We start from the raw sequence: 24867 nt of genomic DNA on the forward strand, positions 1-24867 counted from the left end.
TCTTTGATCCATGAAATCCTTTTTTTGTTTTGTTTTGTTTTGTTTTGTTTTGTTTTGTTTTGTTTTGTTTTGTTTTGTTTTGTTTTGTTTTGTGACAGAGTCTCGCTCTGTCTCCCAGCCTGGAATGCAGTGGTGTGATCTCTTTTCCTTGTAGTTCACTCCTAATATGTGTAATGCCATTTTCTACAAAATTGTCTATAGTTTGTTTTTTAGATGGTGATTAAAACAATATTTAATTTAAAAAGAATAAAATTATGTCCATGATTTCTCAGTAAAACAATGTCCTTTTTCTCGTGGGGCTTTCCAGTATTTATTCACATATACATCATTTTACAGTTATACTGATGATAATGGTTGTAATAATGTTATGTCTTTTCTTCAAATAACGGTCTTTTATAAACATATATCTAGCTTGAGGCATAGTTTTTATTTAATTGTACCATACTCCCTGTCATACATTTCAAATGTTTCAGATTTTGCAATTTATAAGGAATTTTGCTGTATATGTCTTCATCTATATTGTTTTTATTCCTTTGTGTTACAAGAATTACCCTACTTTTACAAATAATTCATTGTTGAAGATATAAAGCTGATTAATACACTTTTGTGATATAAGAATTTTTCCAGGAGAGCTAATTAACATTGATAAATCTACCTTACCTTTACAGCTAGATTCTTCAATTATGTTATTTCAATATTATGTACTGGTCTTTGAATAGAGCTCATGTAGCCTGTCCTGTGTCCAGTAAGTAGCTAAGAGTGACAGTTCATTCCTTTAAACATGTTTAATGTTTTTTATCTTTATCACATTTCCCTTCAGCTTATGAATCCAGTGCCTCTTATAGCCTATATCAAAACTTTCATTTTTCTTTTTTTAAATCAAAATAATTTGGGTAAAATTTAATGTTCTGTCATAGAAACACAACACAAATGATAAGAGCTATGCACCTGAAACTGGTTCCATGTCTGGCAGATTCTCACTCTGAAATGAAGTATTCTTTTGTCAACTGATTTTTTTTAAAAGTCTGATTCTAACTGTTTAGGCATATTAGTGTGCAATTTATGAAAGTGGAGTTTATAAAATAGACATGCATGAAAAATTGAGGACTAAGTATGTAATATTTTCTGATGATAAATTTTTAGGAATAGGAATCATAGAGCATAAGGATGTTTATGACTCTTAAGCTTCAAATTGTTTCTGAAAATTACTATATTTAATTATGTTACACTCTGCAAGTGTGCATAAATCTGTTACTTTCTTTCTCTGCTGCTATGGTATGGATGTTCATATCCCCTTCAAAATTCCTACTGAAACTTCATCTCCAATGTAATATCCATATCTCCAGTAGTAAGAGGTGGAACCTTTGAGAGTTGGTTAGGTCATGAGGGTATCAACCATATAAATGGGACTAGTACTTTACAGAAGGGTTTGAGGGGTAAGTTTGGCTCTTCTACCCCTCCACCATGTGAGAACACAGCCTTTGTTTGCTCAGGAGGACATAGTATTAAAGGACCATCTCTGAAGCCGAGAACAGGTCCTCACCAGATACTGAACCTAACCTGCTGGTGCCTTGATCTTAGACTTCCTAGGTTCCAGAACTGTGAGATATTTTTATTACATAAATCACCCAGTCTGTGTTATTTTGTTGTAGCAGCACAAATGGATTGATACTTGCTAGAAAAATTATCTTATATACATGGGTTATTTATTTCAAATGCCCATTTAAAGGCAATTGTTAGGCTGAAATAAGTTTATGGGTATAATCCATGACTTAATGATGGTTTGACTTAGGATTTTTCGACTTTATGATGTAAGAAAGCCGTTACGCATTCAGCAGAAACCATAACCCCATCATGAGTTGAGAGATTTACAACTTAAAATAGTTTCATATTAGGCTACATTTTCAATTTGTGGTATTTTTGAAATGGAATGGATTTATCATGGCATAACCCGCATCTTAAGTTGTGGAGCATCCGTACTGTGTTGCTGCATAGGCATTCTTACAGAATAATAGAATTGGGATAAATTTCCAAAAGCGATTTCACTTGAAAATGGTTTAAACAGAGATAATCCTCTGTGTCAATTCAGGGTTGTGACAATTTTTGGCATTTAATAGAACATACACTGTCCAAATATAAAGACATCATTATGAAAATATAAACCAGGCCTGCCTTTTTTATGCTGATGCATCTCCCAATTTTTGCTTCATTTCTAATCACTCCCTTGAGTCAAATTCCAATTTAAATAGGAAGAATAACATATTTACTAGTATTTTGTCATGCTTATTAGTAATATGACTATTTGGTTGAAGTAAATCTGCTATCATATTATAGTTTTATATTTTATTCATAATAGGAAGCTTACTGATATTATTTTGGGCTTGTGGTAACTTCTTTAAGTAGATTTAATCTCACAGTTTATGTTAGGTTTTCTTTCCAAATAACATTTAATCTATTGGGCCATAAATGGATGAAATGTTTGTGACTCATTTTATTTTAAGAAGTTTATTAAATTTATTTAGTGTCTTTCAAGTCATGTTAAGTGGAGGCATATTTATGAGCATATGTTTTTGAGACAGTCCTATCAGATCACTTGGTCTTATTCAATGTTTAAGTTTTACAGAAGTTAAAATAAGATGTTCATGAGTTTCTATTACAGAATACCTACTAATCCCAACCCCCCAACACACACACACACACACACAGACACACAGACACACACACACACACACACACACACACACACACACACACACACAATGTGAAGTTTGTGGATGGATGATCAGTGGAATTTTATACCTGAACATGAGCCACCATGATTGCTCAGTCTAAAATTTAATGTACAAAAAACTGCCATGTTTGATTATGATTAAATATGTTTACAGTATATTTTGTGACTCAAATTCCAGGATATATATATATATATTTTAACAGTAATCAAATATAAACCACAGAACCTCTATTATTTATATTTTAGTCCGAACCAAACATTTCACTTGGAAGAATTTTTTCCGAAAGGGGGGAAAACAACTATTTCTGAATACCTTTATTTTAGGTTAATTTTCAAAAGATTGTCTTTGACACCCTTGCATTAAGTATCTAATGTATTGTGGAACTCCATGGTTCACATTTTTTTCTTCACTTTGCTAAAGTCTACTAAAATTTCAATTTTTAAAAAGCAATTAGTAGAATATCTTAGATAAGCAAAATGCAATAAACTCTTTACTATTTTTGGATGAGGTCTACTGGTATAGATTTCAGTTAATTTTCCTAATACCTTTTAAAATTCTGGAAAGCCAAGTCTTGTTAACCAGTGCAATCAGGGTAAATGACCACACATAACCTATATTACAATGAAAACAACGCAGTAGTAACTATTCCTTAACTAGTAGCTTTGATTATAAGAGGAACAATAGTGAAGTTGTTTGAGCTGTTTTCTATCTCCCATATTGCCTCACTAGGTATGAAAATACATAATTATTGCCTAAATACAGAGCCCTGCTGTGACATGAACACAGCCTGCTTGTGCCCCATGCCTTTAACACAGTTTGTATATAAACCAATTAGTATACCAGACTAAAGCTAGAGTTAATGATTCCACAACTCTTAATTTTAGATGGATCATTGACCTATATATAAAAACTCTTAGACGAAAATACAATAGAAGATCTTCTTGACCTGGATGTAGGCTGTAATCTTGTAGCATACACAAAGCAATAGCCATAAAAGAAAAATCAATAAATTAGGCTTTATCTGATTGCAAACTTCTACTTGAAAGGCACCATTAAAAAAGTGAAAAGGCAAGCCACAAACTTGGAAAAACATTCATTAAACATATGTCTGACAAAGAGTTTATATACAGAATATATAAAGAACTTATACAAATCAGTAATAAAAAGAGAAGTAAAATAAATATGAACAGCACTTTCATAATAGAATAATAGAAATCTCTACACCTATCATTCACTTTCAGCAGTTATGAATATTCTGCCAATCTTTTATCATCTATAATGCCACCTGCTACCTACTTAATAATGATGATTTTAAAAGTTCTTTAGGTAAATTTTACATACCTGAAAATACACAAATCTTAGCTATATTACTTTGAACAATCTGAGCTATGCACTTAGCTGTGTGATATACATCTTTATTATGACATAGAACAGTTTCATTGAAGCCCCCAGAAACAAGGGGTGCCTTGGGGGGAACGGAATTTTAAAAAGAAATTAAAAAGAAAAAGACGAAACTTACAAAATATAAGAATGGCCAATAAGCACATGATAAAACACTTAACATTTTTAATCATTATGGAAATTCAGTGTAAAAATTTAATGAGAGACTTGTGTTTCCAGTAAAATGGCTAAAATTAAACAGACTGAAACCACCAAGTGATTAGTATGTGAACCATAGGAACTCTCATACATTACTGGTAGTACAACCATATTTGAAAAGATTTGACAATTTCAATTTAAATCATGCACATTCCTACCAAGTATTTAGGCCAAAGAAATAGAAATGTATATCAAAGAAAATCTGTGATTCCTTTATTCACAGTAGCCAATAACTGGAAGCAATTCTAAATGTCTATCATGAGGAGAACGGGTAAACAAATTATGGTATATTTGTTTGGTATATACAGAGGAATACTGCTTAGTAATGAAAAGGAATCAAATACTGATATGACAACTAACTTGTATAAAAGTATTACAGATTTTTTGGCAGAGCAATGAAGCTTGTTGGTATGTATACATATATATTTCATATACATATGTGTATGCCTGTGATATATGGTCAGAGGAAAATAACAGAACATTTGTTGCTTTGGAGGAAAGGGAATTTTGGGGGGCAATGAAAATGTTCTGTATTAAAGATGTGTATCGCACAGCTAAGTGCATAGTTAAGATTTGTGTATTTTCATGTGTGTAAAATTTACCTAAAGAAAGACTTTTTAAATCATCATTATTAAGTAGGTAGTGGGTGGCATTAAAGATGATAAAATATTATCATAACATTGATAATTGTTGAAAGTGAGTGATGGTTGTAGAGAGTTCCATTATTCTATTTTGTTTAACTTGCTGTATTTTTAAAACATTCTGCAATAATTTTTTAAGTACTATAAGACCAACCACAAGCAAAAGGGGAATTACTATTGCCTGCATATTCAGAAAACACATTGAATCCAGGAGGATGCGTTGTCATTTTCTAGGTGATAAACTGAGGAATATTGAGAATGAAGTGTTGAGAAAAGGCTATTTCAGGCATTCATGAAAATTCATGACATACTTTACTTAGAAGTACATTGTTAAAGATGTGTATGAAATGATTAGGAGTTTAGACTTCATATGATAGACCAGAGTTTTTTAGTCCTGCTTGCCAGCGATTCTTTGAAGATTTTAATGCACAGTGTCATTATACATAGTTCTGAAAAAATAATACAAGGGCAATTTTCTGAAAAGCCCGATTTGCCGCTGTGAATTGCACATACTGTGTAATAAGGCTGTTTTAGTTTTTTAGAGTGATCTCAAAAAGATTTGTGAAGTTTGAAAGTTTCACATACGAAGGACAAAAATACACTTTCAACTTCCTGGTTTATCTTTCATGCTTACTCAGAGGGCATGGAATTAGAATACCAAATCAGGGCCGGGCGCGGTGGCTTACGCCTGTAATCCCAGCACTTTGGGAGGCTGAGGCGGGTGGATCACGAGGTCAAGAGATCGAGACCACCCTGGTCAACATGGTGAAACCCCGTCTCTACTAAAAATACAAAAAATTAGCTGGGCGTGGTGGCACGTGCCTGTAATCCCAGCTATTCAGGAGGCTGAGGCAGGAGAATTGCCTGAACCCAGGAAGCGGAGGTTGCAGTGAGCCGAGATCGCGCCATTGCACTCCAGCCTGGGTAACAAGAGTGAAGAGTGAAACTCCGTCTCAAAAAAAAAAAAAAAAAAAAAAAAAAAAAGAATACCAAATCAAAAAGTTACTGAGTATGAGCTGGGAAGATAAATTCTTGTGTGAGTGAGTATTCTATACTCTCAGTAGGTAACAATGAGAAAGTATATATATATGCATTTTTGATCAGAAACAAAAGACCTTTTTTTGAAGTAATTGATTATATTTTACAAGGGAAGAGTGTTTTAAAGTGTTTTATGATCAAATTTCAAAGTATGCTTGTGTTTTTCCATGAGTAAAGGGAATAAGAGCCTAACTTGTCTCAGATTTTGATATCAATCTATAACTGTTTCCTATAAGAAGAAAGGCCTGTATAAAATAGTACTGAATATATGCAAGAGGCTTTTATAAGGTAACCTTTTTATGTGTCCATATATGGATTTTATGTTATGATGGCTCACAGCTAAAAAGGTTTCTAGTATCCTGTATCTGTTAAAGTTAGAAAGAGAAGAAAATAGGATGTTCTCTATTTTTTTTAAGTAGAAATCTGTTGTTTTTAATTTTTTTCTTTCACGTTGTAGTTTAATGAATTATGTGTTATGATCTAGAGCTCTAATTCTTGAGTCTTAGTGGGGAAAAATTCTTAGTCTAGGATATATTCCATTTTCTTGTCAGAGCTATAATTTTCTTCCCTTGACCTCTTTTCTTAGCTTTAAACTAATATTTTAACAGACTTCTGAACAGCATAGTAAAAGTTAATATTCCATTGGCATCTTTAATTCAATATTTCCAAAACCAAGTTATTTGCTCTGTGGTTCTCAAGCCTGTTTCTCCTCCTTTTGTCTTGTAATGACATCATCATTTGCCCATGTACCCAAGATGCAGATCTTACTCATCTTTACTCTCTCTTCTCTCTTCTCTTCCTGATTAATTGCTATATCTTAGTGACCCTACGTTGTGAATTTTCTCTTCTTCCTTTCTTGTCCCATTTCCCGTATTGTTTTTTTCTGGTTGGTGTGTTTTCTTTGCCCCTTGAAATTTTACTTTTTTAGTTTCATGTACCACTCTGCATCAGGTAATATCATTATAATACAAGGAATTAAAAATGTTCTATTTCTTAATTTTCAAACATCCAGACAATTTGTCTTCATCCAACTTTTCTTAGTTTAAGTTCCCTCCACAGCCTTCACATATTTGTGCTTGTGTTACTGGTGAACTCTGTGTTCTCCTATAGGAACTAACATGTTACTTCTGCCTAGAAAACCCTCTTTTCCTTTTTTCTGTCTGTTAGATTCTCACTTTTATCTTTGAGCCCATTTCACATTTAACTCTACAAATTGTTTCTGATATGCCTTGTCAGAAATTAAGCAATTATTCCCTGCACCTTTACATAGTTATTTTTTTTTCTTTTTAGTGCAATCTTATGTTGCATGTTACTTTTTCTTTCATTAGATAATGACAAGATCTTTAGGATCATGTATTCAATCTATAATACGTATACACATTTGTGAAGTTGATTGATTCCTCAAATGGATTCTCAGTGAATGTGTATAGTTATTAAAATGGTGAACAAGGCTTATCTTGCTACTTTATTGAACCCTAAATATACAACATTATGCCTTAGATTTCCTTTAACGTATAATTATTTGTAATTTGTAGAGTTTGGATTTAGACTTGATGGTGCATCGACACTTCCCTTTGTTGTCTTTTCACTTCGTGATACAACTTATGATCTGGTTGATCTAAAAAGAGGACATTGATAGTTCATGTTGTAGAAGTGGCTAATAATTTATTAGCTCTATCCTCTTTTTATTCAACAGCTGAATGTAGAGGACTTTTTGTTAATAGGAAAAGATGGGGACACAGAATGAAAGGAAACTGGGCTTCTAAATCACCCATGGTGAGACCACCCATACACACTGGACTATTAGAAACATTAAAGCTAAACTTCGATTGTATTAAGCTCTGAGACTTAGGGGTTGTAATAGTAGCTAATATTAGCCTCATCTACACTGCATAGATTATTTTTATTAATGAAAACAGTACATGGTTAAACATCTTGAGGAAAGCATGCATGGTTTTAAGGGAATTGAAACCAGATCACATTGAAGAATCACTAATACAAGTTTCAGTGTCTGATCTGGAGGAGAACTTTTGGGAGATGTGGGCAAAAGCAGGATACTTCTTTTTTTTTTTTAAGGAGACTATTTTTTATGACTCAAGTAGACAGGGTTGAGTTTGTATGAAAACAAGTTTTTAGGTCATTATCATTAACTTTTTAGCACAGTGGAACAAACTCTTAGGAAATGGTATTTTCTGCATACATATGGGGATGTTTAGTCTGGAAGACCACATTTTAAAATTGTTTTTGTTAACAAATTCTTACATTTGTAAAGAATGTTACAATTTTTAAAATACTCTCACATAGGTTATTTCAGATGATACTCAACATTAGTCTTGTGAGATGGCATTTTTCTCATTTTGCAGAAAAACTGAAGAGATGTTACATGGCATGACCATCTCATCTGTGGTAACATTAGTTTGAAGAACCTGTTTACTGGTGTTTGACTATACTATTTCTATATCCCTAAGCCCTTCAGTGAAGGGGAATGGTGATAGCATCACTGGTCACATGCCTAGGAATAACATTGCCCTATTTGTATAGGGTTATTTAACAAACTGAATTATAGCACAGTAAATTCACTTAACATGCCCCAATGGAATTTTGTGCTAAATAATTTGTCATAGACACCTGCCCATTAGCAACAAATTAAATTACATGTTATGAAACCTATTGAGTCAGTCAGAGAAGAATGGCATACTTTTACACAAATTTTATAATCACAATTTTTAAATGCTGAAATTTGTCTTAGAGACAGTTACGATAATTTAGAAATTTATTTTCTACTGAACAATTCATGTTTCAATTGTGTTGGGTAAGATTGCATAAATGTAATGTTTGTGAAAAATAATCACAAAATCTTGGCCACCCAGCTAGCTGAGAGAGATGGCATTTGGAGAATAGTACCAATGTAAGTCCCGTGGAGGTACTTGCTCTGCCATTTTAAGATGGAATACTATGCAGCCATTAAATAGAACAAGATCATGTGTTTGTGGGAACATGGGAGCTGGAGGCTGTCATGCTTAGCAAAGTAATGCAGGAATGAAATACCAAATATTGCATGTTTTCACTTACAAGTGAGAGCTAAATGATAAGTCATGAATACAAAGAAAGGAACAAGAGACACTGGGTTCTACTTGAGGGTGGAGTGTAGGAGGAGTGAGAGGAACCACGAAGATAACTCTCAGATACTGGGTGTAGTACCTTGGTGATGAAATAATCTGTATAACAACCCCCTGTGACACAAGTTCAGCTATGTAACAAACCTTCATGCATACCCCTAAACATACAATAAAAGATTTTTTTAAAAGATTAAAAAAAAATCAATTCCTTCTGCTCAGCCATAGGACAGAAGATTAGGAATTTATTAAAAACAATAGAAGCATTTAACCAAAGAATATCCTGCATACCACTTTCTCTTTTTCTCACTTCTACATTAGCTAAACTATATCGCTGCTGCTTTTATTTTGACCTAGTGTCATCTTAAAGAAATTTAAAATGTTAGTCTTGGTTATGCATCAGTTTGTAAATATGTTTTCAAGGAATGGTATCTAACACTTATTATTGGCTGGTACTTTTTTAGGCACTAATATCAAATGACTGTTAATTTTAAAGTTGACATTTGACTATTTAATCCTTGTCACAGCATATTATGGTAGGTATTAGAATTATTTGAGATGGTTAGATAACTTACTAAGGATTCAGAGCTGGATTTGGTGAATTAAAAACACTAATCTGTCCTACCTCCTAGTCCTGCTCCCCTGTAAAAAAAAAACCCAGATCACTAAAATGACACATAAAGAGACCAAAACAAAACCAACAAGCAAAAAATAACCAGAAGGACAAATAAATATGAAAGGAGATAACAGGTGTACGGTTATCAACTGATTTAGCAGAGAAAAGCGAGTTGTAAGCTTACTGAGGTGAAACCCATGAAGCAGGCTGATTTGTCCTACAAAACCCTAGAAAGCTACGGGAAATACAGGCACTAGGTGCTATGTAGCTCTGAAAACGAGGAATGGTTGAAAGTCCATATGACTAGCAGTTGTGTTCCCAAGTCCTTTTGTGCACAGTCTTAGCTAAGGCTGCCGAAATGGAACACCCACCATAGATTAGCTTAAATGACAGAAATTTGTATTTACAGTTCCGGAACCTAGAAAGTCCAAGATAAAGGTTTTTGCCAAGTAGGCCTCTTCTCTTGGCTTATAGGTAGCCACAGTCTTGCCGTGTGCACACACACAGAGAATGCGCGAGTGCTCTTTTCCCCACCCTCATGACCTTGTCTAACCCTAGTTAGCTCCTAAAGGCCCCATCTCCAACTGCTGGCACATTGGGGGTTAGGGCTTCAGCATATAACTTTGTGGGGGAGGAAGGGAGGGACTAAAATCATTTAGTCCTTGACACACACCATACTTAACTAGGGGATTTATTGTGCACCCTAGCAGAACAAAAGAGAAATCAAAGCAAGTAATCTTGGAACTCATAAAGGGCAAGAATAAGGCAGGGAACAAAAACAAGAAGATTAAACCAAAGACCATTGCTGTGTAGTGAGGTCTCTACTATGCCTCTCACCCCATTGCTCCTAGAATGCTGGATGTTTGGCTCATAACACCACTTAGGAGATTGGATAATTTTTTTCTAAGAACAAAGACTTGCTCAAGAGAAAATGTTCGGAGAACTAACATTTGGGAATCTCCACAACAGTGAAAAATCCAATTCAATACCTTTTGTGCTTATTGTATAGCTCACTCACATACATAGAATTTCCTTTCAACATTTTTGTGTTTGAGGTTTTAATATGAATGAACATAAAATTATTACCAAACAAAAACATCTCAAATGAAAAAGTTACTCAAAAGAAAAAATAAAAAGAAACTTCGAGGAAACACAGTGTAGTAGTAGGGAGACCTCTCCCCTTCAAAAAACTATATAGTTTTTTTGTAGTTATAATAAAAATAGAGTTTCATAAAGGTGAGGAGAGGTCCTCCTACTTCAAGTGATCCTGTCACTGCAACCTCCCAAGTAGCTGGGACTACAGGCTCAGGTCACTATGCTCAACTAATTGTATTTTTTTATAGAGACCAGGGTTTTGTCATGTGGCTCAGGCTGGTCTCTTAACTCCTGGGCTCAAGTGATCCGCCCATCTTGGCCTCCCAAAATGCTGGGTTTAGAGATGTGAGCCACCTTGTGAGGCCTTAAAAAACTATAATGATTTTCAAGAGAGAGAAAAGAACCAAATAACTGCAACAAAAATGCCCACTTCAGAAAGGGAGAATGATGAAATAAATACCAGTGATTGCTCAGCAGCAGATATAGAGTATTTCTGGACAAGTAGAGCAAGGATTCCTTTCTCCAAGAGTGGGACATTTTCGATGATGAGTTGCTCTGGCAGACCATGATTCTTTTCTGTAGGGTAGTCTCCTTTGTCCATGGTCCTGTTATTGTTAGCAAAGGTGTAATTTGATATTTTTTCTAGAGCACAGTTTGAGAGTATGCATTAAAATACAAAACTTACTCAATCTTCAGCCTGTTAATATAGTTTCTAAGATTTTCTCATAAGACTGTAATTGTACTATTTCACAAAGATGCATGCACAAAAATAATTGTTAAACTAAAAAATTGGAAACACATAAACATCTATAAATAGAATGATAAAATATATGATACATTTAACAAAACGAAAGGAATAGTTAATGCTATACTATAGAATTCTAAAAGGTTACAGAATATTTACATATAAATTCATAAATATATTTAATAAACAGCTCTCCAGAAGGATGTTTGCCTGAGTGCTATCAGTGACCTTACTCTGGGAAATTTTCACTTCGTTATATTTTTTATAATGAGCATGTATCAGTTTTACAAATAAAAATCAAAATACATTTTATTGAAATTTATATGGGTTTTTATTAGCCTTTTGTGAATTATTGTTTGCTTTACAGGTTTTGTTTAATTTTAAGATTTAAGTTTTGGCTGGGCATGGTGGCTCATGCCTGTAATCCCAGCACTTTGGAAGGCTAAAGCAGTAGGATCACTTGAGACCAGGAGCTCAGGTACAGCTTGGGCAACACAGGGAATGCAGGAAGGAATGGAGAAGTGAATGAATGAATGAATAAAGAAGAAAGAAAGAAATTTTCCCTTGCCATTCAGTATCTTTCTGAATCATCTGTCCTAATACCAAGTGCAATTTGTTCAGGAAATTATCTTAATGATAGTAGTCTGAAATGACAAAATTGGATGCATAGATTAGTCTTATTTTATTACAGCCAAATGGAAATGATGCCTTACCTGACATACTGCTTACATCATGTAGCTTTTAATTACTATAGGTAATAATGAGGTATAATGTACTGAGTTGCTTTTAGTATTAGATTAATTACTGCTACTTTTAATGAGTATATAGGGTATGATTATTGGTGAAATCATTAAAGACCTAGCAACTTACCTAGCCTAAGTCTCAACTCACTCATCTGAAAATGAGAAGAATGTGGAAGAATACAGCAGTTTGTTGCGAGAGTTTAATATGGTACTGCTACATATAAAGCAGTGCCCGGAACCTCAAAAGTGCTATTATTCTCTATAAGTATGAAAAAAGTCAGTAACCCAGTTGTATTTTCTCAAGTGAATCAGTGATTTTATTTAGGATATATTTTATGTAGGATGCTTCTTTCAAACAGTAATTTCAGGTTTATTCTTGGACAAACAGGCTCAAAAATTATCTTCTATTACAGGATACTGTCAGAATTAAGAAATGACATTCAGGAATGAATTTTATAAACAATAGATTGTCATTTTAGCTAATGTACCCTCTTCAAATTTAGTTTTTATCGGACCACTTGGGAAATTTAGCCCACTTACCATAAATTACTTAGTGATTTCTATTATTTTGACTTTGCTAACATACCAGTTTTTTTTTCTTTTTAGAAACATTTGTTTTCAAAGTTGTTAATAACTCCAAAACTTTTATTCTGTATTTTAATTCTAAAAATGTTTCTTTTATTTGTGTTATGTTTACATCTTCTCAAGCCTAAATTGAATAATTTCAGTCTTATATAATTTTTAAAATCATTTTGACTCTAATTATTTGCCTGGCATATCTTTGCATATTTTCTCATATAGATATATTTCCATAGGATTAGGTATTATTTCTGATCCTATGAAATTCTACCTGCATCTGGATTTACATAGAATACAAAGTTAAAGTCTCCGTTATTAATACTTACAATTTAATTATGTGGTAAGTGTACTCATTTGATAGTAAGCTGCCTTTCACAGTTTCATATACTACCAGTAATTTCTCACAGTCATGTAATGATTTGTATCACAGTTTGGATTCATTTTTAAGGAAAAACCACATCTTTCATGTGATTTTACTTACTCTCTTGAAAAACATAGATGAAAAGTAACATAATTAAAACCAGGAATAACAGTAGACATGGACTGTTTGGCCACTTACTCTCAATATACACTGTCTCCCTAAAAATGTCTTACATAAGAACAACTTTAAAAGACTTAAATCTGTTTTAAAATACTGAGTATCAAATGAGTTCATATTTAAAGGAGGCTTGATACAAATAGCATTCCAAATCTGAGAAAATATCTTACTTGCCTTTAATAACTGAATGAAAAATATATGACTAGCAATACATGTTTTTTAGTTTTGTTCCCACATCAGTGCACTGCTCGGGAACAGTATTTGGCTCATCATTATTGGAAATACTGAGGCTGCAAAAATTCAGTATTCTCAGAAAGCTCTATTCAAACATCAAGTGCTTAGTCCATGATAATTGGTTGATAGTTTTGTGAGCTTTTTCTGTATGTAGCTCATCAAAATGAAAACAGATACGTTAACTTTATACACATTTATATTACCTATTTCATAATATTTCTTGGACTCATTTTTTAGATTTATTTTTTGAATCTGTGGTAAAATCTTGGGGTGACAATAATCTTTCAGTTTTTTAAATTACACTTTAAGTTCTGGGATACATGTGCAAAACTTGCAGGATTGTTGCATAGGTACACACATACCATGGTGGTTTGCTGTCTCCATCCCCCGTGTCACCTAAATCAGGCATTTCTCCCAGTGTTATCCCTTCCCAACTTCCCCTCCCACTGCTATCCCTCTGCTAGCCTCCCCACCCTCCAACAGACCCCAGTGTGTGATTTCCTCTCCTCGTGTTCATGTGTTCTCACTGTTGGACACCCACCTGTGAGTGAGAACATGTGGTTGGTTTTCTGTTCTTCTGTCAGTTTGCTGAGAATAATGGTTTCCAGATTCACCCATGTTTCTGCAAAAGACATGAACTCATCCTATTTTATGGCTGCATAGTATTCCATGGTGTATGTGTGTCACATTTTCTTTCTCCAGTTTATCATTGATGGGCATTTGGGTTGGTTCCAGGTCTTTGCTATTGTAAACAGTGTCATAGTGAACTTACTTGTGCATCTGTCTTTATAATAGAACGATTTATAATCCACTGAATATATACCCAGTAATGGGATTGCTGGGTCAAATGGAATTTCTATTTTTAGGTCCTTTAGGAATCACCACAGTGTCTTCTACAATGATTGAACTAATTTACACTCCCACCAAACATGTAAAAGTGTTCCTATTTCTTCACATCCTCTCGAGCATCTGTTGTGTCAGGATTTTTTAATGATCACCATTCTAATTGGCATGAGATGGTATCTCAGTGTGGTTTTGATTTTGCATATCTCTAATGACCAGTGATAATGAACATTTTTTCATATGTTCGTTGACCACATAAATGTCTTCTTTTGAAAAGTATTTATTCATATCCTTCACCCACTTTTTGAATGGGTTATTTATTTATTTATTTTTTTGTGAATCTGCTTTAGTTCTTTGTAGATTCTGGATATTAGCCCTTTGTCAGATGGGTAGCTTGCTAAAATTTATTCCCATTCTGTTGCTTGCCAGTTCACTGTACTGATTATTTCTTTTGCTGTGCAGAAGCTCTTAAATTTAATTAGATCCCAATTGTCTATTTTGGCTTTTGTTGCCATTGCTTTTGGTGTTTTAGTCACGAAGTCCTTGCATATGCTTACGTCCTGAATGGTGTTGCCTAGGTTTACTTCTTGGGTTTTTATGGCGTTGGGTCTTATGTTTAAACTTTTAATCCATCTGGAGTTAATTTTTGTGTAAGGTGTAAAGAAGGGGTCCAGTTTCAGCTTTCTGTGCATGGCTAGCCAGTTTTCCCAGAAACATTTATTGAATACGGAATCCTTTCTCCATTGCTTGTTTTTGTGAGGTTTGTCAAAGATCAGATGATTGTAAATGTGTGGTATTGCCTCTGAGGCCTCTGTTCTGTTCCATTGTTCTGTATCTCTGTTTTGGTACCAGTACCATGCTGTTTTGATTACTGTAGCCTTGTAGTATAGTTTGAAATCAGGTCGCGTCAAGCCTCCAGCTTTGTTTTTTTACTTAGGATTGTCTTGGCTATGTGGGGTTTTTTTTTGGTTCCATGTGAAGTTTAAGGTGGTTTTTTCCAGTTCTGTGAAGAAGGTCAATGGTAGCTTGATGCGAATAGCTTTGAATCTATAAAATACTTTGGGCTGTATGGCCATTTTCACCATATCATGGATATCGATATGAGCATGGAATGTTTTTCCATCTGTTTGTGTCCTCTCTTATTTCCTTAAGCAGTGGTTTGTAATTCTCCTTGAGGAGATCAGTCACAACCTTTGTTGGTTGTATTACTAGGTGTTTTAGTCTCTTTGTAGCAGTTCTGAATGGGAGTTCACTCATGATTTGGCTCTAAGTCTGTTAATGGTGTTTAGGAATGCTCAAGATTTTTGAACATGGATTTTGTATCCTGAGACTTTGGTGAAGTTGCTTATCATTTTAAGGAGATTTCGGGCTGAGATTATGGGGTCTTCTAAATATACAATCATGTTGTCTGCAAAGAGTGAGAATTTGACTTCCTCTTTTCCTAATTGAATACCCCATATTTTTTTTCTGGCCTGATCATTCTGGCTAGAATTTTCAATACTATGTTGAATAGGAATGGTGAGAGAGGGCAGGCTTGTCTAGTGCCAGTTTTCAAAGGGAATGCTTCCAGTTTTTGCCCATTCAATATGATATTGGCTGTGGGTTTCTCATAAATAGATTTTATTATTTTGAGATATGTTAAGAGTATTTTTTATTGTACTTTTAGGTTCTGGGGTACATGTGCAGATCATGCAGGGTTGTTGCATAGGTACATATATGGCAATGTGGTTTGCTGCCTCCATCCCCCCATCACCTATATCTGGCATTTCTCCCATATTATCCCTCCCTAACCTTTCTACACCCCCTACCCCTTCCCTAGTCCCCGCCAAGGGACCCCAGTGTGTGATGTTCCCCTCCCTGTGTCCATGTGTTTTCATTGTTCAACATCCACCTATGAGTGAGAACTTGCAGTGTTTGATTTTCTGTTCTTGTGTCAGTTTGCTGAGAATGATGGTTTCCAGATTCATCCATGTCCCTACAAAGGATATGAACTCATCATTTTTTTCTGGCTGCATAGTATTCCATGGTGTGTATGTGCCCCATTTTTCTTGTCCAGTCTATCATCAATGGGCATTTGGGTTGGTTTCAGGTCTTTGCTATATGAACAGTGCCACAATGAACATATGTGTGCATGCGTCCTTATAATAGAACGACTTATAACCCTTTGGATATATATCCAGTAATGGGATTGCTGGGTCAAATGGAATTTCTATTTCTAGGTCCCTGAGGAATCGCTGCACTGTCTTCCACAATGGTTGAACTAATTTAAAAACAGTGTAAAAGTGTTCCTGTTTCTCCACATCGAGAGTTTTTAGAATAAAGGGCTGCTGAATTTTGTTGAAGGTCTTGTCTGCATCTTTTGAGATGATCATTTGGTTTTTGTCTTTTGTTCTGTTTATGTGATGTATTTCGTTTATAAATTTGCATATGTTGAACCAGTGTTGCATCCCTGGGATGAAGTCTACTTGATCATTATGGATAGGCTTTTTGATGTGCTGTTACATTTGGTTTGCCAGTATTTGATTGAATATTTTTGCATCTATGTTCATCGTGGATATTGGCTTGAAGTTTTCTTTTTTAGTTGTGTCCCCACCGGGTTTTGATATCAGGATGATGTTGTTCTCATAAAATAAGTTAGGGTGGATTCCCTCTTTTTGTGTTGTTTGAAATAGTTTCAGAAGGAATGGTACCATATTGTCTTTGTACAACTGGTAGAATTCGGCTGTGAACCCATCTTGACCTGGACTTTTTTTCATTGGTAGGCTGTTAATTGCTGCCTGAACTTCAGACCTTGTTATTCGTCTACTCAGGGATTTAACTTCCTGGTTTAATCATGGGAGGGTGGAAATGTCCCAGAATTTATCCATTTGTTCTAGATTTACTGGTTTATGTGCATAGAGTTGTTTGTAGTAATCTCTGATGGTAGTTTATATTTCTGTGGAATCTGGTGATATCCCCTTTATAATTTTTTATTGCATCTATTCGATTCTTCTCTCTTTTCTTTTTTATTAGTCTGGCTAGTGGTCTATTCTTTTGATCTTTTCAAAAAAGCTCCTGGATTTATTAATTTTTTGAAGGGTTTTTTGTGTCTCTATCACTTTCATTTCTGCTCCAATCTTATTTATTTCTTATTTTCTGCTAGCGTTTGAATTTGTTTGATATTGCTCCTCTGGCTCTTTCAATTTTGATGATAGGGCATTGATTTTAGATTTTTCTTCACTTCTCCTGTGGGCATTTATTGCTATAAATTTCCCTCTAGACACTACTTTAAATGTGTCCTCTAGACTCTTTCTTAAATCTCTTTAAAAAAGAAATTCTGGTACATTGTGTTTTCATTCTCATTGGTTTTGATGAACATCTTTATTTCTGCCTTCATTTCATTGTTTATCCCATTGTCATTCACGAGCAGGTTGTTCAGTTTCCATGTAGTTTTGTGTTTTTGAGTGAATTTCTTAAACCTGAGTTCTAATTTGATTGCCCTGTGGTCTAAGAAACTGTTTGTTATGATTTCCATTGTTTTGCATTTGCTGAGGAGTGATTTACTTCTAATTATGTGGTCAATTTTAGAGTAAGTACGATGTGGTGCTGAGAAGTATGTTTATTCTATGGATTTGAGGTGGATAGTTCCGTCAATGTCTGTTAGGTCCACTTGGCCCAGATCTGTGTTCAAGTCCTGGATATCCTTGTTAATTTTCTGTCTCATTGATCTAATGTTGACAGTGGAGTGTTAAAGTCTCCCATTTTTACTATATTGGGAGTCTAACTCTCTTTGTAGGTCTTGAAGAACTTGCTTTATGTATGTGGGTGCTCCTGTATTGGGTACATATGTATTTAGGATATTTAGCTCTTTTTTGCATTGATCCTTTTACCTAGGCGTCCCCAGACTTTTTACACAGGGGTCCAGTTCACTGTCCCTCAGCCTGTTGGAGGGCCGCCACATACTGTGCTCCTCTCACTTACCACCAATGAAAGAGGTGCCCCTTCCTGAAGTGCGGCGGGGGGCTGGATGAATGGCCTCAGGGGGCCGCATGCGGCCTGCGGGCCGTAGTTTGGGGATGCCTGCTTTTACCTATGTAATGCCTTCCTTTTTCTCTTTTGATCTTTAAAGTCCATTTGATCAGAGACTAGGATTTACAACCCCTTCTTTTGTTTGCTCTCCATTTGCTTGGTAAATCTTCCTTCATCCCTTTATTTTGAGTCTATGTGTGAAGAGGTGGGTCTCCTGAATACAGCATACCGATGGGTATTGACTTTTTATCCAATTTGCTGATCTGTGCCTTTTGATTGGGGCATTTAGGCCAGTTACATTTAAGATTAATATCATTATGTTTGAATTTGATCCTGCCTTTGTGTTATTTCTCATCGTTTTGCCTGCTAGTTGACGCATTTTCTTCATTGTGTTGATGGTCTTTACCATTTGACATTTTTGCAGTGCCAGGTACTGATTGTTCCTTTCCACGTTTAGTTCTTTCTTCAGGAGCTCTTATAGGGAGGCCTGTTGGTGACAAAATCTCTGAACAATTGCTTCTCCACAAAGGATTTTATTTCTCCTTTGCTTATGAAGCTTAGTTTGGCTGGATGTGAAATTCTGAGTTGAAAGTTCTTTTCTTTAAGGATGTTGAATATTGGCCCCTACTCTCTTCCGGCTTGTAGGGTTTTTCCAGAGAGATCTGCTGTGAGTCTGATGGGCTTCCCTCTGTGGGTAACCTAACCTTTCTCTCTGGCTTCCCTTAGTATTTTTTCCGTCATTTCAACCCTGGTGAATCTGATGATTATATGTGTTGGAGTTGCTCTTGTTGAGGAGTATCTTTGTGATGTTCTCTCTATTTCCTTGATTTGAATGTTGGCCTGCCTTGCTAGGTTGGAGAAATTCTCTTGGATATTATCCTGAAGAGTGTTTTCCAGCTTGGATTCATTCACCTCATCACATTGAGGTACACCAATCAAACATAGATTAGGTCTTTTCACATAATCCCATATTTCTTGGAGGCTTTGTTCTTTTCACTCTTCTTTCTCTACGTTTCATTTAATTGAGTTGATCTTCAATCTCTGATATCCTTTCTTCTGCTTGCTTGATTAGGCTGTTCAAACTTGTGTATGTTTCATAAAGTTCTCATGCTGTGTTTTTCAACTCCATCAAGTCGTTTGTATTCTTCTCTAAGCTGTTTAGTTAGCATTTCTTCTAACCTTTTTTCAAGGTTCTTAGTTGCTTTGTGTTGGATTAGAACATGTTCTTTTAGCTCAGAGAAGTTTGTTATTGCCTACCTTCTGAAGCCTGCTTCTGTCAGGTCATCAGACTCATTCTCCATCCAGCATTGTTCCATTGCTGGTGAGGAGTTCTGATCCCTTGGAGGAAGAGGGGCATTCTGGTCTTTGGTGTTTTCATCCTTTTTGTGCTAGTTTGTTCCCATCTTCATGTATTTATCTACCTGTGGTCTTTGCAATTGGTGACTTTCGGATGGATTCTCTGAGGGGATGTCCTTTTTGTTGATGTCGAAGCTATTTCTTTAGGTTTTTTAGTTTTCCTTGTAACAATCAGGCCCCTCTGCTGTAGGACTGCTAGAGGTCCATTCCAGATCCTGCTTGCCTTGGAATCACCCACGGGGCTGCAGAACAGCAAGGATTGCTTCCTGTTCTTTCCTCTGGTAGCTTCATCCCAGAAGGATACCTGCTAGATGTGAGCCGGAGCTCTCCTGTATGAGGTGTCTTTTGGTTATATGGGGGTCAGGGAGCCACTTAGGGAGGCAGTCTGTCCCTTATCGTAGCACAAGTGCTATGCTGGGAGCTCTGTTGCTCCCTTTAGAGCTGCTGAGCAGGTAGGTTTACATCTGCTGCAGCAGAACTCAGTTGCCCTTTCCCCAGGTGTTCTTTCCTGGGGAGGTGGGGTTTTATTTATAAGCCCCTGATGTGCTGCTGTCTTTTTTTCAGAGATGCCCTATCTATCAAGGATGGAGTCTAGTCACAGTTTGCCTGCAGAGGCACTGCTGAGCTGCCATGGGCTCAGTTCAGCTACTATGTAAACTTCCTCTGGCTTTTGTTTACAGACGTAAGGTTAGAACCCCCTTGGCAATTGCAGATGCCCTTCCCTCCAGCGAGTTGGATCATCCTGGTTCAAGCTCGAACTAATGTACTTGGCTCTGCCAAGCCATATCACTTGGCTCCCTGCCTTCAGTTCCCCCTCTTTCTGGGGAGTGGGAAGCTCTGTCTCTCAGTCGCTCCATATGCCAGCCCAAACAGCCACCCAGATTTGCACTGATAACCCGTGGTACCAGCCAGAACGGCTACTCCGATCTGGGCTGGTAACTTGCAGAGCTTGTTGGCCTGGTGGGGATCTCCTGGTTTGTGGGTTGTAAAGACCTTGGGAGAAGCACAGTATCTGAACTGGAGTCCCAGAGTGGAAAAATTCCCAATGGCCTCCATTGGGTAGGAGGGGAGTCCTCTGGCCAGTTGCACTTCCCAGGTGAGGTAGTGCCTTGCCCTGCCTTGGTTTGCCCTTCTTGGGCTACACACACTGTCCAACCAGTCTTATTGAGATGAACCTGGTACCTCAGTTGGAAATGCAGTGATCACTTGTCCTCTCTGTCACTCTTACTGGGAACTGCACTCTGGAGCTGTTCCTATTTGGCCATCTTGGTGGAAGTCTAAAAATCATTCAGTTTTTTTTAACAATTTGCCTTACTTGGAACATGAATTATCTGTGATGATAGTTAATCATCAAGTTGATTTTTTTTTTGTTTCTCAGTTATCTAATAACTTCTGTTGCTGCAAGTTAATAATAATTTTAGAGTTAATTTTTTTGAAATTTAATTTAGGAAAAGTCATTTTCTGATTAATTTTTCAATTTTGAGTAGGTGTTCTTAAGTTAGATTTCATGTCGTATCTTCTGTTGAACTTAAGGCTAAAAAAATGTATGTATCTTGCCTGACTGTGGAAAGGTGAATTTGGTGTGGTTTTTTTTTTTCTGCTAAGGCTTCACTTTAGGGAACTTCTCATTTTTTCCTTTAGTAACTACTTCAGTACCAGACAAATGAATTCTACCAGCCATTCTCCTTGTTGATCGATCATCTGTCTCAGAGACAATATAATTTGCTTATCTTTCCTTGTAGCATCAGAGGCTCCTTGAAATGCTAGATACAGAGAAGGAACTGTTAAAAGAAAAAATAAAGGAAGCTTTGATTCAGCAATCTCAAGAACAGAAGGTAATACTTTTAACTGTGCTCACAGTGTAGAAAGAATGTGTTCAACAACCTCAAGTAATAGATTTAATGTCTTTCCAACTGTCTTATCATTGACAGGAAATATTGGAAAAATGTTTGGAGGAAGAAAGGCAAAGAAATAAAGAGGCATTAGTATCTGCTGCAAAGGTATTTCTATCTGTAATAGTGGGTTGCTTGTAATTAAGTAGAATTTAAAAACTGAATGTATTAATAGTATTCTCAAATTACATTTATGTAGTTTTTTCATTCTGTAAAAATCAATGTTTTTCTTATATTTACTTTTAAACTTAAGATATGACTATATTCTTATTAAATTCACATTACACAAGATATGGTAGTATTGAAATGCTTTATAATATAGATTACTACTTCGTATAAAGAACATATATGTTGGGACACTAATATCCACCTGGTATTTGTTAGATCTAATTAGAGGTTGTGTGTGCGTGTGTCTGTGTATCAAGGTAAGTAATTTTTAAAGCCAAGTTTAAAATAACTTTTCTAAATCATGTATTCCTAGATATAAAATATACACACACCAACAAATACACTTTTAACACTTTTGAGTTTTAGATTTAAGATTAAATTTAACAAACAAATAGTGAATGTCTCATATCTGTGTATCACTATGCCAGGGGTGGAAATTCAGGGGTGACTATGATTTTGTCTTTCTCTTAAAGAATTTATAATCATATAAGAAAAATATCATTTATATACCAAGAGGGCAAGAAGGAATGCATTAAATTATGCTGAGTATATACATCATATATGTGTGTCATAGAAATTTTTAAACAATAAATTACTTTTGAAGTGAGCCTGAAAAGATGGATAGCATTCTGAACACAGTTTGAATTTTATTCCACAGAACGGGAGACATATTGACATTTTAAAAACATGTTTGTGCCGTAATGGTAATTGACATTAACTTTTGGGAAATTAGAGGCAGCAAAAGCTAGAGGCAGGGAAAGAATTCATAGAATGCATCAAAACTGTGGCTAAGAGATAGTGAGTGAGTGGTAGAAACAGAGTAGTAGTAGTAGCTTGGAAAGGAAAGAAATAGGCAAAATCTAGAAATACGGAGAAGATGGAATCAACATATTTGCTTGGTATGAATAATATGGAATGTGGCCAAGTTGTATACTGCTAGAGTATGATTTAGGAACAAAATGGAAAGTAGTACTCTTTCTTTGGAATGGAGTTTGAGGTGATTTAAAGCAAAAAGTAGAATTTTTGAAAATTTATATCTGTTTTCCAATACATACTTTCCTAATGAGATTTATGATAATATTAACAAATTTGATTTTTAAATTATTATATAAAGCAGGCGTCCCCAAACTACGGCCCGCGGGCCGCATGCGGCCCCCTGAGGCCATTTATCCGTCCCCCCGCCACACTTCAGGAAGGGGCACCTCTTTCATTGGTGGTCAGTGAGAGGAGCACAGTATGTGGTGGCCCTCCAACGGTTTGAGGGACAGTGAACTGGCCCCCTGTGTAAAAAGTTTGGGGATGCCTGATAAAAAGAAATGTATCATCTGGAGAAGACATGTAACTCAGTGAAATGATATTTTTTGCATAAAAAATGTTAAACAATTACACATCAATAAATGATTCATTCAGAGTGCAAGAAAGGACTGTAATATAATGGTATGAAAATTTCATTTGACATAATTTCATTTTCCTTATTGTACCTAACCTTTAAGAACTAGCCCTTGTCAAGTTCTGATGTGAAGTCATCAAGAATATCTACAGTTATCTAAACTGGCTACTGAATACTTGGTTTTTCCTACTAACTATCTGTGTGAGTCTGGGTTTTCTTTATATACTTCAACCAAAAAACATCATTACAGATTTAACACAGAAGGGAGAAATAAGAATTTAGCTGTCTTCTATTAAGTCACATATTAAAGAGATTTACAGGCACATACAGTGACATTTTTCTCACATTTTAAATTTTGGAAAGTAATTATTTTTGATAAAATATATTGTTATCAATGCGGTCAATGACATTAATTTTAAATGAATAAATTGTTTTTTCTTGAAATGAATTTCTAATATGGTACATATTAATACATATGACTAACATAAACAAAATCTTTTGATGTCTTCAATAATTTTAAGATCGTAAAGGAATCTTTAGACCATATAGTTTGAAATCGGCAACTTTATGCTAACGCTTGATTTCTTTGAAGATTAGATATGCCATGGAAATTAAGCAGGAATATTTATATAGAAAAGAATAATAGATTTTATTTTATAGCAGTTATTTAGTTTACTTAAAAACAGCAGTGTCAGAACTAAACACTATAGGATAAAGTTTTTTTATCTTTTTAGGTTAACCAAGTCTGACTTATGCAATAAATTATTATGCAGTCAGTCTTTCAAATTTATTCCGGTAATTATTTATTTTGAAGCTTGAAAAAGAAGCAATGCAGGATGCTGTTTTAAAAGCCATAGAAGAAGAAAGAAAACGTTTGGAGAAAGCCCATGCTGAAGAAAGGGAATTATGGAAGATAGAACATGCAAAAGATCAAGAAAAAGTATCTCAGGAAATTCAAAAAGCTATACAAGAACAAAGAAAAATAAGTCAGGTTAGTAGTATTAACTGTAAATATTTACTTTTTTTTTCTCATTTTTCTCAATATGAAGTACCCTTACTTTTTTGTCTTACTTAAAACAACCCTGGTAGATATTTATGACTTCTTCATTTTTATTTTTCCATTTTGATGTTAATATTTTACTTAATCATTTTAAATATTTTAATATACTTTCATCTTTCTGATATTGAAAACTCAGCAATTGACCATTTTACCCTTTTACTTTGTTTTCTGAAAGGTCAGAACCAAATTTATGTTTAGTCATTGCAAATACAGTAAACTTTCTGTGTTTTTTTTTTTTAATTTTTCTCATAAACAGACACACACACACGCACACAAACTCAGTCAATACAAAATAATATATTTGTATAGAAAACAATTTGATTCAAATTGCATCTGCCATATGTTGGCACTCTTAGACTTTTCTTACACACAACATTAAACAAGATAGACAGCGCCCCTGTGCTTTCATGGAGCTTACATCCAAGTTGGAAAAGAGCTATGATAAGCAAGATAGTACCATGTGGTGCTGTGGGC

General features: G+C 35.2%; 1 protein-coding gene across 22 annotated transcripts in view; it reads left to right on the top strand.

Moving 5' to 3' along the window:
- CCDC91 (coiled-coil domain containing 91) overlaps positions 1–24867 on the top strand; it is a 476760-nt gene that overhangs the window by 227177 nt on the left and 224716 nt on the right. For all 22 annotated transcript variants that reach the window (XM_074402990.1, XM_074402983.1, XM_074402984.1 and 19 more), the window contains 3 exons: positions 21626–21718; positions 21815–21883; positions 24148–24324. In XM_074402990.1, coding sequence (XP_074259091.1) covers positions 21626–21718; positions 21815–21883; positions 24148–24324 — 339 coding nt within the window. The remainder of the gene's footprint in view (positions 1–21625; positions 21719–21814; positions 21884–24147; positions 24325–24867) is intronic.

This window comes from Saimiri boliviensis, chromosome 7 (genome assembly GCF_048565385.1).
Source record: "Saimiri boliviensis isolate mSaiBol1 chromosome 7, mSaiBol1.pri, whole genome shotgun sequence".
Lineage (NCBI taxonomy): Eukaryota > Metazoa > Chordata > Mammalia > Primates > Cebidae > Saimiri > Saimiri boliviensis.